This window comes from Mya arenaria, chromosome 4, assembly GCF_026914265.1.
Source record: "Mya arenaria isolate MELC-2E11 chromosome 4, ASM2691426v1".
NCBI classification, from domain to species: domain Eukaryota; kingdom Metazoa; phylum Mollusca; class Bivalvia; order Myida; family Myidae; genus Mya; species Mya arenaria.
This window is the reverse complement of record NC_069125.1, coordinates 67,712,906-67,732,328: the sequence shown is the minus strand read 5'-3', so window position 1 is coordinate 67,732,328 and position 19,423 is coordinate 67,712,906. Positions and strand designations below refer to the sequence as shown.

Sequence of the window (19,423 nt, the reverse complement as noted above, 5' to 3'; positions counted from 1 at the left end):
CCTATTTCTTCACCCAGTTTTGTCTCTTTGAAAATGCCATCAAGATAGTTGTTGCAATTTTCTTTTACTGCTGGTCTTTTTGGTCGTATTATTGACAACATCTTTCCCTTTTTTAAAGAAATGTTCTGCTTTATATAGGCTGCTTTACTAAGCCCAAATCACTTATTTTCCAAAAGGGAAATTATCATTTGCGATTTCCTAAATATTGTGTAGCAGTGTTGATGCAATAAGAACACAGTAAGCATTCACTTGTTTTTCTTATTTGGTCAATTGGCATAACTCTAAAGTTATGTCATATTGAACATATGTACCAAATTTCATGGCAATTAACCAATTTCTAAGTAAAGGCCAACATTCAAGTTTTTGCATTTACATTTTTTTTTTAATACATACAAGTAGACAGGATCATTTTCATAATTTATTAAGGCAAAACATATCTAAAACTGACAAGACACAAAATCTGGACGGATACAAATAATCTAAAATTAGAAAATATGCGAATACAATTCTTTCTCATATTTTCTAACACATATACACATGTTAAAAAAAAATCTTCAAATATTTCAAGCAATACAATGACTAAAGCAAGGCTTTTGGAAACTAAAAAATATAAGACCAAGATAGTCAAACCAATCACAGTATGTGTAAAGGCCACGACTAACATTTAGAAATTGAAATTATTTTATTTTTGTTTCAATAATTTGAGATATGCCCATTTACATCATGAGTTTTAAATGGCTATGAGTGAAGCTGTACCATTTTTTAAATGAATTATCAAGTAATGATTAACTTGTCAAAGATATTATGGAGATCAAAAATGTTATGTTAACTTTGTTAAGCTAAAACAGTCACTTTTATCCATTAATTCCTTCTTCAAGGTAATTTTGCTGGTTGATAGCTGTTTTGAAATGCAAGTTTGGTTCACAGAATTTTCAACTTGATCCCACCAAGAGAAGCATTATTGTGTAAAGATAATAATCTACAACTGTATGGTAGCGCCTGTAGGGAAATAACTCTGGCCTACCTACAGGTATTATAGCTCTCTGACTGTGTTGAAAAAAAGTCATATAAAAGGAGCTGAAAACAACATTTGGGGGAAATGCTTCTCATCCAAGTCTATTTCAGTTATACAATTTCACGTAAGGTCAGAAAATACAGAAATAAAACTGTAACAAAACATATCAGATCACTACCTTCTATAAAACAACATTGAAAAGTTCGCCTTATCATTTTACCAATTGTTAAGCAAGAAATAAATATCAAGCTGTCTACCATAATATCAGTATTCTAAGAAAATGACTTATTCTTACTAATACTCAGCATTGATCACAGTATATGTAATTTCAGACTCTACTTAAAGTAGCCAACTATTTTGGAAAAATAAGCCACATGTAGGACATGTATCTAAAGATGGAAATAAATAAATTAAATACAATATTTAATAATACGTTAAACAACGAATAGTTACATTTTCATGAGCAGAAACGGAATGTAAAACAATAATGTGATATGTAGGATTTACTTTTCTTCCTTGAAAACTACCCATGACTCAAATTATGTTGTAAATATACACAAGGATTTCATTTTTGTCATTTAAAGGCAATTTGTAAAAGACTGCTGTCAGTTAGCATCATTCAATATTCAAATGAGCCAACCAAGAATGATATGCAGTCACAAAATATTGCACAATGTTGCTTATGACATAAATTCACAGCTTGATCTTAACTGTGAAAGATCAGTTCCCCATGAAGTTTAAAGCCCTTAACCCTTGGCGACCATCAGACGCTCATCTGCATGTCTGCAAAGTCGTAGTAGTTTGTGATCTGCGTTTCTGCAGCCTCTCGTGACTGGGAGACGAAGACAACCCCTGTGGATCCGGCGGTGAGCCGCGTAACCACCTCCTGGCATGTCTGCACAGCATCCACACCATTAAACTCCAGGCCAATTACATCACCTGCATCAGGGCAAATATATTGAGGACACCAAAATTACAGAAGATGGTTACACCATTCTAAATTTGAAATTATCATCAGTGGTGATTATGAGAAAGAAAAGCAATTGACTAACAGCCATATCGACAAACAGCCATATTGACTAATAGTCCTATTGCCAAACGGCCATATTGAATAACCACCATATAAAGACAACTTTTTTTAATTAAAAACTGACTTTTTGCTTTTACAATGCTAACATTCAATCAATTACAAGACAACCTACAACTCACTATTTCATATTTTCTAAAATTTATGGATTTATATAGATTTTTTTGTTCAATAAATACCAACTTTGATACTGGAATATCATATGGCTTTTGTAAGAATACAACATTATCAGGAAAATATATTCAATATAGGACAATTCAATGCACCTCTGCTGACAGCTTCATTGTACATATCAGAGCCGAACACTCGCTGGGCATCATTGGGCAGCATCTTCAGTTCCTTAGTCTGCACAAGGACACACTGCTGTAATACAGAACAAGTACACAATGCTGTAATATAGTAAAGGGTCACACTGCTGTATTACAATACGCTGTATTACAAAACAATGTCAAACTGCTGTATTACAATACAATGTCAAACTGCTGTAATACAATACAATGTCAAACTGCTGTATTACAATACAATGTCAAACTGCTGTATTACAATACAAGATCACACTGCTATATTATAATACAAAGTAATACTGCTGTTCTACAGTACAAGGCCACACTGCTGTATTACAATACAAAGTAATACTGCTGTTCTACAGTACAAGGCCACACTGCTGTATTACAAAACAAGATCACACTGCTGTATTTCATTGACCTCAGTAATGCAATGCATATTAACATGCATAAACATACAAATTATTTAATATTGATATCACAGAATACATTAAGCATTACTTTTTAAGTATAACCGGCTTGGCTTGATCATATCATTGTTAAAGCACTTTTGTAGCTATTTGCAAATTTTAAAGAATATTTCAACCAAACTTTCTCCTATGATAACAATTTCATTCACAGACTATAATACAATATGATAGGAAAAGAGATTTGTCTCATCCAAATTTGAAATATCTCATTCATATTGTCTAAGTATGAGCCATGGCCTAACGATTAAACAGAACTTCTTCGAAGTCACTGACAACAAAAACTGCAAGCTAGTCAAGGCTTTATTATCCTTGTATACATACATGATTCCTCATCTCTTCAATGAAGGTGAGAGCGCGGTCCTGAGAGCTGCCGTCATAGAAGAACACAACCAAGCATGACTGAAACCCAAACAATGCTGGACATTATTACATGGCTTAAGCACTGGACAATGTCATGTACATTTCTTTCATTAAATTATATTAATGAACATAATTTTGCTGTTATACTAAATTGACAGTTAGATGATTTGCTGATATTAACTTATCAGGCTGTTTGTCTGCTTAAAAAAAGGACAAGTTCCAAAGCTTATTTATGGGGGGCGAACAGGTGAGTCGCAGACCAATAGTTTGGGTCTAGAGACAGCATAATGCAAGCAAGTAAATTCCCCTACAAATATAACTTTGTGATGAATAAATTGAATTTGTAATGAACCTATGAAACAAAGTACCCACCTCATCTGATGTTTTTCTTCGCGTGCCCAGAGAGTTGGGCACCACACTTTTCTCTCGGCTTACATCTATCTGCATGCCCCCAAACATCTCTGTGGTCGGTAAGGGAACAACATCTTCCACTGCGGTGGACTGTAAGTAACAACATGCTGTCTGTACATTTCAACTGCTTGGAGTCAGTTATCTGTACCAGAATATTTATTGAAACATTAAAATGAAACATTGTTAAATTGAAACAGAAAGGTAATGCATGACAACAGTGACAATGTTATACAACAGATTAATAAAATCACATACTAATTCCATGTTAGTGTGTGCAAAACTGTCGTTGGTATTAAAACAATTTCTTAGCCACAAACTGGATATTTTTTTATCCAATGCTGGTATTAAAACTGTAAAACCTACATCTGGCAGTAGCGTGTAGTGTGTCTCCGTGGCATCCTGGGTAAAGTCGTGGATGTTGGACCAATTGTTGTTAAACACGCTCAGACCCGCGGCCTTGAATTGACCTGGACAGATATAAACATGTGGCTAATTTGCTTGCTTTAAATTTACAATTGTACATGTTCATGACTATGAAGGTGGTTTGAAGTAATTTTGTAGATTTTACTGTATCATTTGTGTTTAAATTCATTTATTAGTAATGGGGTAAGCATTCAGTTACATTGGATTATACTGAAGAAGACCTCCTACTGCACCATGAATTAATAAAAAAACAACGCATTCCTAGCAAAAAGGTTCAGTAGGTTCATAATCTCAGCACTGACCAGGAAGCTCCGGGTAGAAGTAGGTGTAGCAGGCGAGTCGGACACCAGATGAGGATTCAATGATTGGCTGGGTGGTGCAGCACAGGAAGGCTTCCAGCTTGTGACAGTCTCGTAGGCGGAACTGCTGACACGCGACCACAAACTTACACCCAGTACAGTCTCGGATGAAGATACTGAAAACATGATAGTAAATCACCACCTCAAGGACTTTGTGCTGCATTTTTGCACTGACATCACTCATGTAACTAGCCTTTCTATATACTTATTATTAGTGTAATTCCTTAAAATTCATATTTAGGTTATCACAATAAAACCTTAAAATTTATCATTCCACATCTTATTGTAAGGTTGTCTAATGGCATACAAAGTTCTTCCTTTCAACCCATAAAATGACTACAGTAATTGTGTAAAAGCTGCCATTGCAATTAAGTAAAACATATACCAGTAAGATACAGAACTTTTATAGTCAAGGCAGATGACAAATGTGAAATACCTTGTTTTGATTGGCCCAATAAAGAATGTACAGTTGGTACAGTCATCCACTGTCACTGTGCTTGTGTGGTCAAACAGGTAAATGTTACAGTTCTGAAGTACACACAGAAGATCTTTAAGTTCAGAAATACATAGACAAGACCTTCAAGTGCTGACGCACGCACACACGCAGGCACGCACGCACACACATACACAAGAACTTAAAAGTCGGAAATGCATATGCACAATGATGAATCAAATTTAGACACAAGACAAGAGTGACATAGAAGTGATGTATGAGTAACCTGGGGCATCATATATTTCAAACAAAGAAACAAAGCAAATCCCTCTTTAAGCTTCTGGGTGTAATGGTTTTGAAGAGTTTTAAGAGTCTTTAAGATTGCATTTGAACATATTTATACTTGTTTTTGTACATGTTAGAAGTAAAAATATAAAATCATTCGGGAGTCAAAATTTTGTGAAAAAAGTATATTTTTGGAATTGTGAATGGGACCCAATTATGTGTATGTGGTATAAAAGAATAGCCTATAATTTGATTAAACCAAATATATATCTAGTATTCTTGTATACACCGTACATGTTTATATATATCTGACCATTTGTTTAATAGCAATGATTATCCAATCGGAATATCTGATACTGATTTATACAGTGTGTGTATACCACGTGATAAATTGCGTCATAAATGCTATGTCGGAAGAGAACATCTTGCTTCAAATGAAGAATTAATTCAAAAATTACTTTTCTTTTACAACTCCATTTCAAATGAAACAAAGGGCAGTCTAGCAAGCTTAAAGAGCCCCGCATATGTTTTATTACCAAATTTAATAAGAACATAAGTTTCATAAAATACTTCGACAAACCAGTTTCCAAAATAATGTTTTGACAGTGCTCCGTCAGACAGCCGTTTCGTGAAAAGGTTTGTCGAAGTGTTTCAAGAAACTGAACTCTCAATCAAACTCTGGTAAAAGACCAAAGTGAGGCTCCGTAAGCGGCGTAGACTGCGCTGTTTTATTTAAAATGGTGAAGAAATAGTGAAGTTATCTTTGTTTTAAGTATTTTTTTAAATCAAAATATTGCCTTCCGGCGTAGCATTTATGACGCAATTTATCACGAGGTATACATACACTGATATACTTTATCATCTCTTGCGATTCATACGATATGAACATCAAGTTTGCTCCTTACAATAGACTAGGAGAATGTAGATATTGGCCTTTGGAAGAATATTGAACTACAAAACTATCTGGAAATAGGTGATATCTGGAATTTCTCTGGAAAGCATTGAGTTTAGTTATTTCAACAAACAAGAGCAAACACCAACTAAATAATCAATAAATCCCTCCTGATTTGAAACCTCACCTGGCAGTTCTGAACAATGAACTGTATGCCGTTGAGAGCACCAGGTAGCTTCCCAACAGTCTCATCCTTCAGGCCATCAAACATGTAACTGGACGGGTCTAACTTTGGCCGCGAATTCCTGCAAGTATAAAATGCCAACATTATACTTGCATGATGATGTCATGATACATAAACAGATATGCACAGTTTGTTTCAACTGATTTGTAGAGGGATTGGTGTAATAAACTTTATTAAAGTATTATGTCTAAACAACGACCATTACCATGATACAGTGTAAGTATTGATTATTATACTACATAAGCAGTCATTTAAAGCAGACTCTCAATTGAACAAGCCTCAATTCTTACATCAGTGCTTGGCATGAACAATTGTCTGCAAGCCCTACCACCGGTATATCATAAAGGGAGTTTGAGCAATCCTTACAAGCATTTTACCAGAGCAGGACTTGCAGGATTGTGATAATTTCATTCACTGCATAAGAAATTCATTAATAAAAAATATTAAAATATGAAATGAAAATGTCCTACACTCAATTGTAATTTGTCAAGACAGTTGTGCAGCAACCACTCAATTAAATACTACTTTATGATAGATGGGAAGAGTAACAGGCAGACGGACGGATCACCAAAGTGCTCCTTGTATGACCCTTTTGAAAAACCATATTTTCTGAGGCTAATGAACAACATCAATACAAAACTTACAATACAAACTCTAACCTACAGAACGGCACGGTCAGACACGGAACGGTCAGACACGGAAGGCAGCTCATACCCATTCCACATTAATAATAAACATCCATAACCAACATTTTACCACAATAGTTCATTTCTCAATCATGATTAAAATTTAATAACAGAGTGTGAAAACATTGAATAATGTCATCTTTCATCTTTGTGATGTTTTAAATGGTATCATATTCCACATTCTTCTTCCGTGTAAATTGTAGATAGAAATTCTTTCCCATGCATCACAGTACGCACATATTTCAATTCTAAGTAAGCCAATCCTATTCAGAATTGCAAAGTACAACAAAAATCATCATTTGTTAAGTCAGGAATGTTATTGGCCACTTGGCAACTATATCTTTGAAAAAAATAGACAGCAACAGTAAGTAGTCTTGTACACAGCCCATGTTCATCCAAACAAACAATAGTCAATACTAGTTTATAGCACCTTAGAATTGATTTGCTGGCAGCATGTCAAGGAGATAATTGACAGTGTCTACCAGTGCTAGGAAACTCTCCAATCTTCAGTAAACAATCATCCTCGTAATCAGAAACCATGCTTTGATAAAACATTCATGTACAATATATACAGCAGCCTCCAATGACATGACAATTATATGTCCAGACACAATTTCCCAAGCAATTAAAAGTTATAGAAAGACAGACAAAACCCAATATTTTAATACTCCCAATTACATTCTATCAAGAATTGATTCAAATTGTGTGTGGGTTAATGCAGTATGCATGCATGGATGTAATTTTGAAAATCCATTAAGTGCTTGTCCGATTGGAGTACAGCAGTCAAATAAACCATGATGTCATAATGCCAAATAAACATCAGTTTCTCTCTACAAAAGGAATATCAGACACTGAGTAATGTACAACAGGGAAAGGCACTCCAATGTTTTTGATAATAGCTGCACCCCATGTGCATATAAAAATAGGACATTTCAGGCTTTATTCTGGGTATTTTTGGAACTACTTGCACATAAGACTAAATTTGAAAAAAAGGCAAATCATTGAATGGGGAATTATTGTCAATCACTGTGTATAGAACATTATCAGATATAGGACACAAGCAACTCTCCATTATGTCTAACCAATATCGCCGGTGCATTTGCAAGACCACAGTCATGGCATTATGTCTAACCAACATGGCTGGTGCATAAATTGTAAGACCACATTATGGCATGATGTCTAACCATGTTGGCTGGTGCATTTGCAAGACTACATGGCTTTAATATGTCTAACCAATATGACACCAAACATTGTAAGCTCACAGTCACGGCATTATGCCTAACCAATCTGGCTGGGGTATTGAAAGACCACAGTTATGGCATGATGTCTAACCACCATGGCTGGTCACAGTGGTGCATTAAAATTTTGCAAGACTACATGGCATTATATCTAAGCATATGGCTGTTGCATTTGTAAGCCCACAGTCATGGCATTATGTCTAACCAACATGGCTGGTGCATTTGTAAGACCACATGGCATTATGACTAACCAACATGATGGCCAGTGCATTTGCAAGACCACATGGCATTATGTCTAACCAACATGGCTGGTGCATTTGTAAGACCACATGGCATTATGTCTAACCAACATGGCTGGTGCATATGTAAGCCCACAGTCATGGCATAGTGTCTAACCAACATGGCTGGTGCATTTGTAAGACCACATGGCATTATGACTAACCAACATGGCCGGTGCATTTGCAAGACCACATGCTATTATGTCCAACCAACATGGCTGGTGCAAATGTAAGACCACAGTCATGGCATTATGTCTAACCAACATGGCTGGTGCATTTGTAAGCCCACAGTCATGGCATTATGTCTAACCAACATGGCTGGTGCATTTGTAAGACCACATGGCATTATGACTAACCAACATGGCCGGTGCATTTGCAAGACCACATGGCATTATGCACTTGTAACCAACATGGCTGGTGCGTTTACTATACCATATGGCATTATGTCTTACCAACATGGCTGGTGGCATTGCAAGGGCACATGACAATATGTCTAAACTCTATATCCTTCTATGCAGCATTCCATAGTAAACAAACATTTAAGACCTTGACCTAAGAGGTAGGGACATGGGTCCAGATAAGACATGTCAACTTGATATGTCAAACATATAAGGCAAGTTATTTTAAAATCTTTTCATACAGGAGAAAGTTACTGCCAGGGCATGACCAACTATACTCTATGTCCTTCAATGCAGCATTCCATAGTATTCAAACACTATGTGTGACATTGACCTTTTAGGTAGGGACACAGCTCTTGCATGTGACACGTTGTCTTGGTATGTCAAACATATTTGGCATGTTATTTTAAATCTGTCCATACAAGAGACAGTTTCAGCCCTGACACCAGAAGTTGAGCTTGACCAACAGATGAAAAAAGGTTGCTATTTTGATATATGCCCACCTTTTCGGGGCATTATAAAAATAAAAATAAATTTCCACAAGTAACTAGTCAAAACTGAGATTTCTGCATAATTTTACTACTTCACACATGGAATTAGCATTGCGAGGTTTTGAAGCATTGAGTAGTGGAAATGTTTACTCTGTCCCAAATCCATTATGAAATGGACGTAAAGGTTATCAAATACAGTCCAAACTGGCCAAGTTGATCTCTGATATCTGGATTTTCTGGTTGTGTTGAACTTTTTCCTTTTATTCCCTCTTTTTCTATATAAATTATTCTGCTTATGTCGATTTTTCTATATCGATTTTTTCGCTATGTCGAAGTCATATTTGAATCAATTCATCACATTTTCTGTGTTCTTTATGCCAAACTGCAGATCAAAATGTAGGTTCGAAAAAAATCATGTATGTTTGCAGCTAAATTACTGAACCTGTCAAAATAAGAAAATGGCATAATTTGGAGGATAATTGGTCAGTGTGAATAAATGAAGTATTTATTTAAGTTTCTGATTAAGGATACATTTATTAAGCTTGTGATTTTTTGTCTTCACAGCCCAATACAACAGATCCTTTTCAGGATAAGGACCCTGTCCTTCTTTAAACCTGACTAAAACCCTATTTTGAGGCAAACCGGCCCATCTTTTTTCTTTGAAAATACACTTTTAGACCTTCATGCAATAGAAAACATATTAGAATACACCCAAAACTAGCTCAATCTGATCGTCTGTGTCAGGTTTCCCAGTTTCACTGACTGGCATCTCAAAACAATAGCTTCTTGTCAAAACTAGGCACATATAAAATTCTTAACAGATTTAACACACAAATAATGATATTTTTTTGCTTTTCATCCGTCACTTCCTAGTTGAATTTAAGACGCGTTGTTTTCTGATTGGTGGAAAATCAAGACCAACCAATCAGGGAGTATCTAGCTTTAAGCATGGCAGAGTTTAAACAATAAAGAAGCAAATCATATCATTAAAAGTGTACCTAATATCTTGCAAACAGATAGAAAGAGTTAAGGGTTGTTGTCATTGAAGTATTTGGAAACATTTATGCAACGGATTGGATGATCAATGCAAAATGTGTGATGTCGCAAAGAAACTGTACGAAAAAGCCTATTTTTATGTATGACTTCGACTTTGACATCGGTCTTGACATCATGAGGATGACTTTTTGAGAGTGAAACTGTTTGAGTTTTCAGACATAAGTGCCTGTTTGGTTCATTTGAATGACTTAAGTGTGAAAAATTGACACCCACTTTTGCATAGTTACTGATTTCAGTTGGTATCCCAATAATCTGAAATAATGTAGTTTCTGAAGAGCATTTCCAGTATCATTTGTTTACAATATCTCTTAGAATATGTCAGGCCTTTTTTTACCCATATTGGGAACAAGACCCTTAACAATTTGGGACAGCAAATCATGCCATTGAGAAAAAATTATCGCTTTACATAAAAAATTTAGAAAATTTTCAGTTAAGAGAATTTAAGCATTTCTGTCTCCTGCAAATGAGACAGTCCGGACCCGTGGGAACTATAGAAAAAGGCCTGCGAACAATCCACACCTAAAAAAAGCAGCTTTTTTTCAGCAAAGCTTTCAACATCAGGATTGTTATTAAGAACTATTGCAGTAATATTATTCCCATGGATTGATGGGGCAGCCCTATAAATAGAATGATAATGCAAATATTGCCGGAAGAAAAAATTTCAGTCGTTAACGCTTTATCAGCTGTTATTTGGACATGTCTTTTTTTATTATCTAATATAGTGGTGGTTTTCAAAATAATGAGGCAAAAGTGTGACATAGGGGTTGAAAATTCAAACCCAGTTTTCATGATTGTCACCTATTTTACATGAAAGTAAATACTTCATATTACACAGAAACAACTTTGGGAAAATATCAGGAAATACAAATAAAAAAATAAATTTTGACCTTAAATCCAAATATTGCGAACATTTCTTACAATATGGTTGATTTATAAGTGTCTTATGACAAGAACCTTGCATAAATCATATGCTTTTTCTGAATTATATAATCAGTAATTTGTACCTGTGTGTAGTCATGTGCATAATAACTCAGTTGTTTAAGAAAAATAAAAAAAATCAACACATTTCGTCTAAATTTGAAACCAAAAATAAATTGTTACCTCACAAAGTTTTTGCTGTAATTAAAACAAGAATCAAATAAGGGAAAATTCTACATTAACCTCACCTTATGCATCTTTATAGACCACATACCAAATTTCAAGAATGTATTGTAACTTACAATTGCCAAATTTTTCATTTCAAAATTGAACTATTTTTCGGTGCACAGGGGAGACATATTGAAGGCCAATATAATTATATGCATTGTTATTCACTTTCATGTTAATATAATAATGATTTGTGATCAACTTAAGACATTTCTGTGTATATGATAGAGTGTATTCCCCAAAATTTCTTCAGTATCACATTTTTCACAACAATTTCCTCAAAATTCAACAGCATGTAATGATGCAAATGGAAAATAGTGTCTAAGAGAACAACTTACAGCAATCAATCACATATATAACATTTATTACTTCATATTGAGTCTAAAAATAAGAAAATATCATCAATGGTAATATAAAGTACTAGAATTCATACATGTTTAATACTTTGTTAAATAATGGAAAGGGTGCACAGGAGACAAATCATAATGCAAGTAATATTTTATATATATATGTAATTGTTTTTGTAACTTAACTTTTCCTGGTAAACATTTATACAATAAGGCCTAAAAAAAATAATTGTTTGGTTAGGGTTACATCCTTTTCCAAAATAGGTAGGGTAGGTAGGCTTTTTATTTTTTTTTATTTTTTTTTTTTATTAGGCTTTATAATAGAATGTCATTTTCATCATTGGAGAATGGTGTTAAAGTTATCTTCTATATAAGCAATTAAGGTTTTAAACTACTTATTGAAAAGCAAAAAAAAAAAAAAAAAATTTTTTTTTATTAGTTTTTCATTTTTTTTTTCAAACTGACTATAAAAATGGTAGGGTCGGCGCCTATTCCGTAGGTAGGGTCGGGTAACCCGAACCAAATGTATTTTTTTTTAGGCCTAAGAGGAACTGTACTTTCAGTAAAGCTTGAAACAAAACTGTAAATGTTTGAAAGATTATATAAGAGCCTACAAAACTAAGTTTCTAAACAATGGAATAAAATATGTCCACAGAGTGGAATAAAGATTTTGGTCTCAATGCACCTGTTACCATTAAACACTTAAGTGAACATGTCTAAATTAAATTCACATTTCTAAATTTAAAAGATGCCTCTTTGCCTTTGGCATCCTACTCAATAGAATAGTATCTTTTTTATTAGGCATTATTCAAGAATTAAATTCAAGAAAATTCTCAACTTTTGGTTTCAACAAGGATTTAAATTCACCTGGCTTTGACATGGTTTTACTTTGGTCCATTTTTAGGCGCTCAAATTGTCAAAGACTTTTCTTGCAAGTCCACATATTCTTAGCATTGCTTGTGTAAACTAGCTGCCTTTTATTTTTTTCCTGAATAAGTTGGTTTGCCTACTTTTCTAATGACTATGATTGACAGACATCACCAATTGTGTAATTTTCTACAACATGACTTATTTTAAGACCTTCACTTTGGTGTGGCATTCTTTACCAGACGGTTAATTGTGGAGGCCCATGCCATGGAATCCCTCCGAAGGGGATGTTTTGCATGTTGTGCTTTTCTGAACTGATGCTGCTTCAACTGTGTGTATTCATACCTTCTCATTTTAACCTTTCTCCTTTTATTCTGTCTGTCATTTTCTGGACTTTTGTTGTTTCCTCATTTCGCTTCATTTTATTTCTTCTCTGCCCCTGCTTCTTTAGTTTCTCCTTTTCTTTTATTTGTAAATCATATAGGATCTATTTGTCCTCTTTCTTAGTAGCGTTTGAGCAATACCTGGCAAATTCTGCTCTTTTTCTCAGTATCTCAATCTCTGTCATACATTTTCTGCAACTTTTGATCTTTTCCTAAGTCATTCTCTGCGCTTCCTAGACTTCATTGTGTTAATGTTTTCAAAGTCTTTTCTTCATTTGTTTACTTATTTTCTATGTGATGTCTTTGGAAAAGGAAGCTTAACTACAAGCTTTTCCACTAGGGTACTGATTTCCTGTACAAAATTATAATCTGGTATATTTGATATCCATATGAAAAAAATTGTCCCCTGTGCACTGAATTGAAGCATATAATACCTTGCACATATAAAAGCATTACATGAATAATTTCAATTTGATTTGATGTTTTTTAATTGTCATGATAAAATCAAAATAGAATATTTAAACAAAATATGTTATCTTATGTGCCTCAATACTGAAACTGTATTTAAATTAAATTGATAAACCATTAAAAGTAAACATTTAATGGCTTTATAATTAAATAATAAAAAAAGTATTTATAACACACTTACCATCAAGTTGCTAAACTATCAAATGATGCCTAAATATAACATACACATTTCTCAGAATGTGGAAATAGCACCATATTTGTTAGTTTATGACATTTTATTGAAATCTGCTAAAACAGGGTGCACAGGGGACATTGCTTTAAACCATGCAGATGCTTCAAATCTCTGTATGCGAGAGGCTGAAAACTGTTTTTGCATCTGTTGTAACTTTCTTTTCTGGGAAATACAGCAGAATGTCATTTTATTGAAGAAATTATAGAAATCTGACAACTAACAACCGAAAAGGTGCACAGGGGACATTTTGGGGTAATAAGTCATGCATCTGAGTTACGGACAAAATAATGTATGAAATAATAAAACTATGTTATTTATATAAAGCTGGCAGGTTAAAGTTATTAAAATAACATAGTAATTTAATATAAATAGTGCTTAAATGGAAAGGTAGTGTTCTCAATGTGAATCAAATATTCTATCTTCTTTTTTAAATGAATGGGGTCCATCATATGACATTAAAATTTGGTTAAGATAATACAAATTTTATTATTTGAAGTATGTTTTTTTTAAAATGAGAAAGGGTTAAGTTACATAAAAACAATAAAAAATACTATATCATTCAGTTTCAAAAAATGAAACACATTTGAATAAAGGTCTTCATGTAAAATGTCACACTTTTTTTGGGTGCACAGGGGACAAATTTAGCAACATATTTTTACACAACTTTTTTGCTGATTGAGCCATTCATTTGAAACTCAACAATTTTCTTAACAAGAATGATTGGCCCATAATGTGCCTGCTAACACTTTCCAAAAGTGAAAGGAATAAAAGTTAAGAGAGATAAAAGAAAACGCCTCATTATTTTGAAAACCACCCATATTTTAACTTGTTCACTATCCAAACAGTTGTACCTACTGCCGATGTTCCAATAATAAGTGGATGCTCGAACCAAAAATAGGATTAGGCTTAGGAGATTGCCAAAGATAACACATGTCTGCTCATGACACAAATACACAAGAAATTGTCAATTGACAACAACAAGGCAAGATGAAATGGCAGCATGGAGGATTTCTGAATTTCAAAATGACAGCACAGCGTTGTTTAATTCCCTTATAGGTCTATATAGGTTATGTAGTCTAAAGTAATAGATGTGTTATATGGGATTCTTGCAATCCTTAACTAAACAGGTTTATGCCAAAACAGGGAGGTTTGAAAAATATTGAAATCAATTGAAGTATTATATGCATACATGCCATATTTTCTGGAGACCATTCAGGGGGATTTGTTCAGAAAGGCTGAAAAATCAGGTGGATTTTGGTAGTATTCAGGGGGATATTTTAGCAGGTTTAAGTTGGCAAAAATTAGAAGTATTTTTAGACGCAATTACGAAAAAATGTATTCACATATATTTTGCAATGAAAACCTCTAACGTTTTTCATTATACAGAATCATTTTATGCCATGATTTATCATATTCTTATGATAAACTGTCATGTCATACTGTTATACTGTAAATTAAATTTAACTTCCTCCAAAGTCTTTTAAAAATTTCTGCTTAATACTATCAGCTATGATGACATTCAGACACTAAGAGAATGGAATGAAAATGATTAATTTCTTCCTTTTCCAAAATAGTAATATTTCTTTGCCTTTGATCATTACTTCAAATTAATTGATCACTTGTTGTTAAGGTTTCCTTTTGGCATTTATCAAACCTTTTTAAACAGTCATTTTACCCTTGCAGAGTTGTTTCTTTACATTCAGTTTCACCCACATAGTGTGGTTTCACTTTGTCATTATTGCCTGATTTAAAATATCTAAAAAAAATAAATATATTTTTTATTTTATTTTTTAAATTCCTGGGGATTTTTATCTCCCGTCTGGAGACCGGAGGTTGGATCGAAATTCCGGGGGATTTTCCCCCACGCCGGGGGATATGGCATGTGTATATGTTTGTAAAAGATAACAGTTTATATTCATATTTTACCATGTAAGTGCAAAGATATTTTGCACAAAACAAGCGTTAAATGCATTAAAACACAGGGATTACCTTTCCAATAAAACACAACTAGACTGACACAGATGACAATTATGCCAATCGTAACAACTCGACCACCTCTGGCAAGCTTCAACTTGTAAATACAATTGAAACAATTCCGCCAAAGTGTTCTGATTGTTTGAAAACTGTGAACCGCAGCCTTGTAGGTGCCCTTCATGTATATATAGTTATGTTTTGCCAGTATGAAATGAAGAAAAACGCATCAAACTCTATAATTATTCGTTGAATATTAACTTTTTGGTCAAGGGAACTTATATAACAGGGCTCTCACTAGGCTGAAAATATTGGGAGAAGTGAATTCTTCCTTCAGTCAATTAAGGGAGAAGTGGGGAGACTTTAGGGAGAAGTGATACTTTTCGTAAACCCTGCCATACAACACACCTAAGTTTATATTCACATTCAAATTGATTGCTTCAACAATATAAAATGTTAATAAAATAATGCATCATTTTGGGCTCAGCAAAAGTGTATTTGTCAATGTCACATAGTTTGTCTCCAAATAGCATCTAAAATGAATCAAAAACCAAGACAGCTAAGGATTTGAAACAATCAAAATGAACTGTCAATATAGTAGGGGGATGAATCTTATTTTGGTATGTTCGGGATAGGGTAAGAATGTCACATTCAGCTATGCTGTTATTTTCTTGTCTCTGGCTAAATAATTTTCAATATGCTGACATTTAAGAACCAAATGACACTGTCCTTGTACTTTACCAATACATAATGGGAAGTTGAGAAATTAACTCGGAAAATTGTTCTGAAAAAATGGCGATCTCACTGATTTTTTTGACATCACAAACAGGAGATAAATAAGGTAAGTAAACTCTACATAAAGCAAAAAAAGATATTTTTGTGTTTACAAATCCATTTTTTATCATGAACATTTCACTAAAACCAATCAAATATATGTTGATACGTCATGTTATTGAATTTCTTAGCACCACCTTGCCGATGGCCCGAGATGGCTATGACCATCTGCTTCAAAAGCAACAACATTTAAAATGTCTTGCATCGTTTGTTCAATACATATACCAATTACTTTTTAACTTAATTAAATTAATGCTTGAATCTCATTTTAACAAACTTATATAATTTTATCAGGGTCTTCTCAATGACATTCTGATTGGTCAATTTTCAATAGCTCGGCCTACTGGCAATGTTTTGGTAATTGGATGACACGGCCCAATTATTAGGAGATTACCAAATTTTATGCATGGCTAATTGCGATGTTTTGACTCATGGAACAGTGGCCAAATACTCGCTGACTGACAGATTTACAATGTGCACATTTTTTTGGTGAAGTCAATATCGCTTTGAAGATGCAAATGGGCAAAGTCTGGGAATTTAAGGCAAACACTTCGCCCAAGTCGCCCACTCGCAAGAGCCTTGTATAAAATAACATTATCAGGTAATATATTTTTTTTTTATCGGAATAACTACACACTTTTGATACAAAACAATTTGTACGTGAAGGATTTGCCATATCAAACATGTTAAAAAAAACGACAAGGGGCAATTATCTGGATAAATAGGCTAAAAAAAACAAAATATAGTTTGCAGCTGTCCCCTGTGGTTGTATGGATGAAACATGTGCGTTCTTACCACGAATATGTTTTAGGCTGTTCTTCTTGTAAAGTTTCATGTTGGGAACCTTTACCAAATATTCGAGAAAACAGACAACCCATATTTTTCGAAATAATATTAAAAAAAATATTAAAAGAAAAAGCGTGACATTTCTTGTTGCTAAAATTGACAAGTCTCGGAGTTAATTTATCTTGCAGTTTTATTGGTCAATATTAAATGATTTTATCAAAACGGCAGTATTTGAAACGGTCGAACACATATTCACATTTTTAAATGATCAGTACATACGTTTCAAAATTGTTTTAGTTGATTGGATCTATTCATAACTGACAGTAATTATATTATTATAAAACCTTTTTAGATTTACCATATCGGACTGAAACAGTCACCTTTTGTTATGTTATATTCTTGCCGCAGTAGGCGCATTTTAAAGACGCGTAGCGTAAGGTTCTTGGTTCACGACCAAGTTCCTGAATAAAGAATAAACAAACGAACATAATAATTTAACGAACTTGCCTCCGGACATCTCCGGGTAAATGGTCGTGCGCTGGCAATATAAAATAATACGTATCATCAATTAACGTCTTGACTGGATCTCCCCAACTTGAACAAGAAAATATATAAAGTTTCATGCAAGCGTATTTTTACAAGTGACGGATCCGTGTATTAGTGCTTAGACATTTGACTGTCAACCAAGGTTCGCTCGCCTTACCACTAAAATACTAACCGTCTTCGTAAAGGGGCGTTAAGCGGAGTTCCCGTGTGACAGTCAGTGTTAATGGTACCCTGGCACACGTTAAAGAACCATGTTAGCCTTTACCCGGGTTACATTCTCACTCTGCACATTACCCCAAAATTTGACACTACCCAAACTCTCACCGGGGCCGAAATCCATTGATGCCTAAATACCCCCACCCATCCCAGCACACACACGCGCGCGCAATACCCCCGCTCATAAACAAGCAAAACATTTAATTTGATTTCGGCACCATTTCAAATGCCTATACTTGAAAAAGGACCATGTCTGATGTCCTGACTAACTGAAATAAGTATTAAATATATACACAATAAAGTGGTATCCCCATAGTTTTCAAGTGACCGCATGCGTGCTGTGAACTTTGGTAGGCCTATAAAAAACAATGATGATTGGTGATATATATCACGGCTGTAAACTCATTGACTTTTTCTATCCAATCCAGGGTAAGGGTCGGACAAACACATGTAAATATTGTCTTCCAAATCCAACATTTTGGACAGGGTGTTGTTTTCCAATCACTGGCTGGGGTCGGAGCCGCTCGAGACATCAACAATTTTGAGATGTTAATCAATATTCGAAGATTATGTCAAATAAATTTTAGTAAGCTAATCTCTATTTTAACGGTATATATGCGCTATTTAATAAATAAGTATTCGGTACTCACGAGAGTCATGACACGATCTTAACAATAGTTAACATATCGTTACGATATTTTTTAAAATTAATAACTTCTTCGGTTCGTTATCTTATTCTAGAGTATTCGTACTCAAAGGTGAGTGGGCCTCAGCAATTGCTACTATCTACAATTTGAATTACTAGTACGTAGAAACAGTTATGGTGGGGCGCACGTTATAAAAATTCAAGTCCGTTCAGATATTGTCTTCTATAAATGTGTGAAATCATAAGTTTGTATATGATATTATAAGGATAACAATAAGTGTCGCGGTTAAGGGGTCTTAAAATCTGATCTAAGAGTGTGGTAATAAAACATATATATCGAACGGTAATAAATGTTTGTGTCATCATAACAAATCAATCAAGATCAGTTCATGTGAATTAATTAGCTACATGTCATATCATAAGGGTGTTCATTATGATAACTGAGCAATGACGAGTATGTGAAACCATGTATACACACATTAAATGATGAACATCTAGAAAGTATTACAATATCTTGGATGTATGTGTTGTTGTTCACCCGGAATTAGTTCTTTGATAAGAAGACTCCAGT

The 19,423-nt window shown here is 34.2% G+C and overlaps 1 protein-coding gene across 2 annotated transcripts; it reads right to left on the bottom strand.

The window, feature by feature from the left end:
- Positions 1-405: 405 nt before the first annotated feature.
- LOC128229998 (protein XRP2-like) lies at positions 406-17,608 on the bottom strand. 2 transcript variants are annotated; one of them, XM_052941967.1, is made up of 9 exons: positions 17,454-17,608; positions 6,207-6,324; positions 4,846-4,937; positions 4,353-4,525; positions 3,991-4,094; positions 3,589-3,717; positions 3,178-3,255; positions 2,369-2,465; positions 406-1,954 (listed from the first exon to the last, which is right to left on the bottom strand). In XM_052941967.1, the coding sequence occupies exons 1-9, from the start codon at positions 17,534-17,536 to the stop codon at positions 1,779-1,781; spliced, it is 1,050 nt and encodes a 349-aa protein (XP_052797927.1). In that variant the 5' UTR covers positions 17,537-17,608; the 3' UTR covers positions 406-1,778. The 2 variants fall into 2 exon arrangements, with proteins under 2 accessions (XP_052797927.1, XP_052797928.1); XM_052941968.1 differs by lacking the exon at positions 17,454-17,608 and adding an exon at positions 6,908-7,107.
- Between the last annotated feature and the right edge of the window lie 1,815 nt (positions 17,609-19,423).

What these genes read in the sequence shown, in the direction of transcription:
- LOC128229998 (XM_052941967.1), bottom strand. Translation starts at nt 17,536, where the DNA reads ATGGGTTGTCTGTTTTCTCGAATATTTGGTAAAGGTTCCCAACATGAA. An exon ending in CAGCCTAAAACATATTCGTG is followed by an intron (nt 6,325 to 17,453) that starts GTAAGAACGCAC and finishes TTATACTTGCAG; the next exon opens with GAATTCGCGGCCAAAGTTAG. An exon ending in TCATTGTTCAGAACTGCCAG is followed by an intron (nt 4,938 to 6,206) that starts GTGAGGTTTCAA and finishes TGTGTACTTCAG; the next exon opens with AACTGTAACATTTACCTGTT.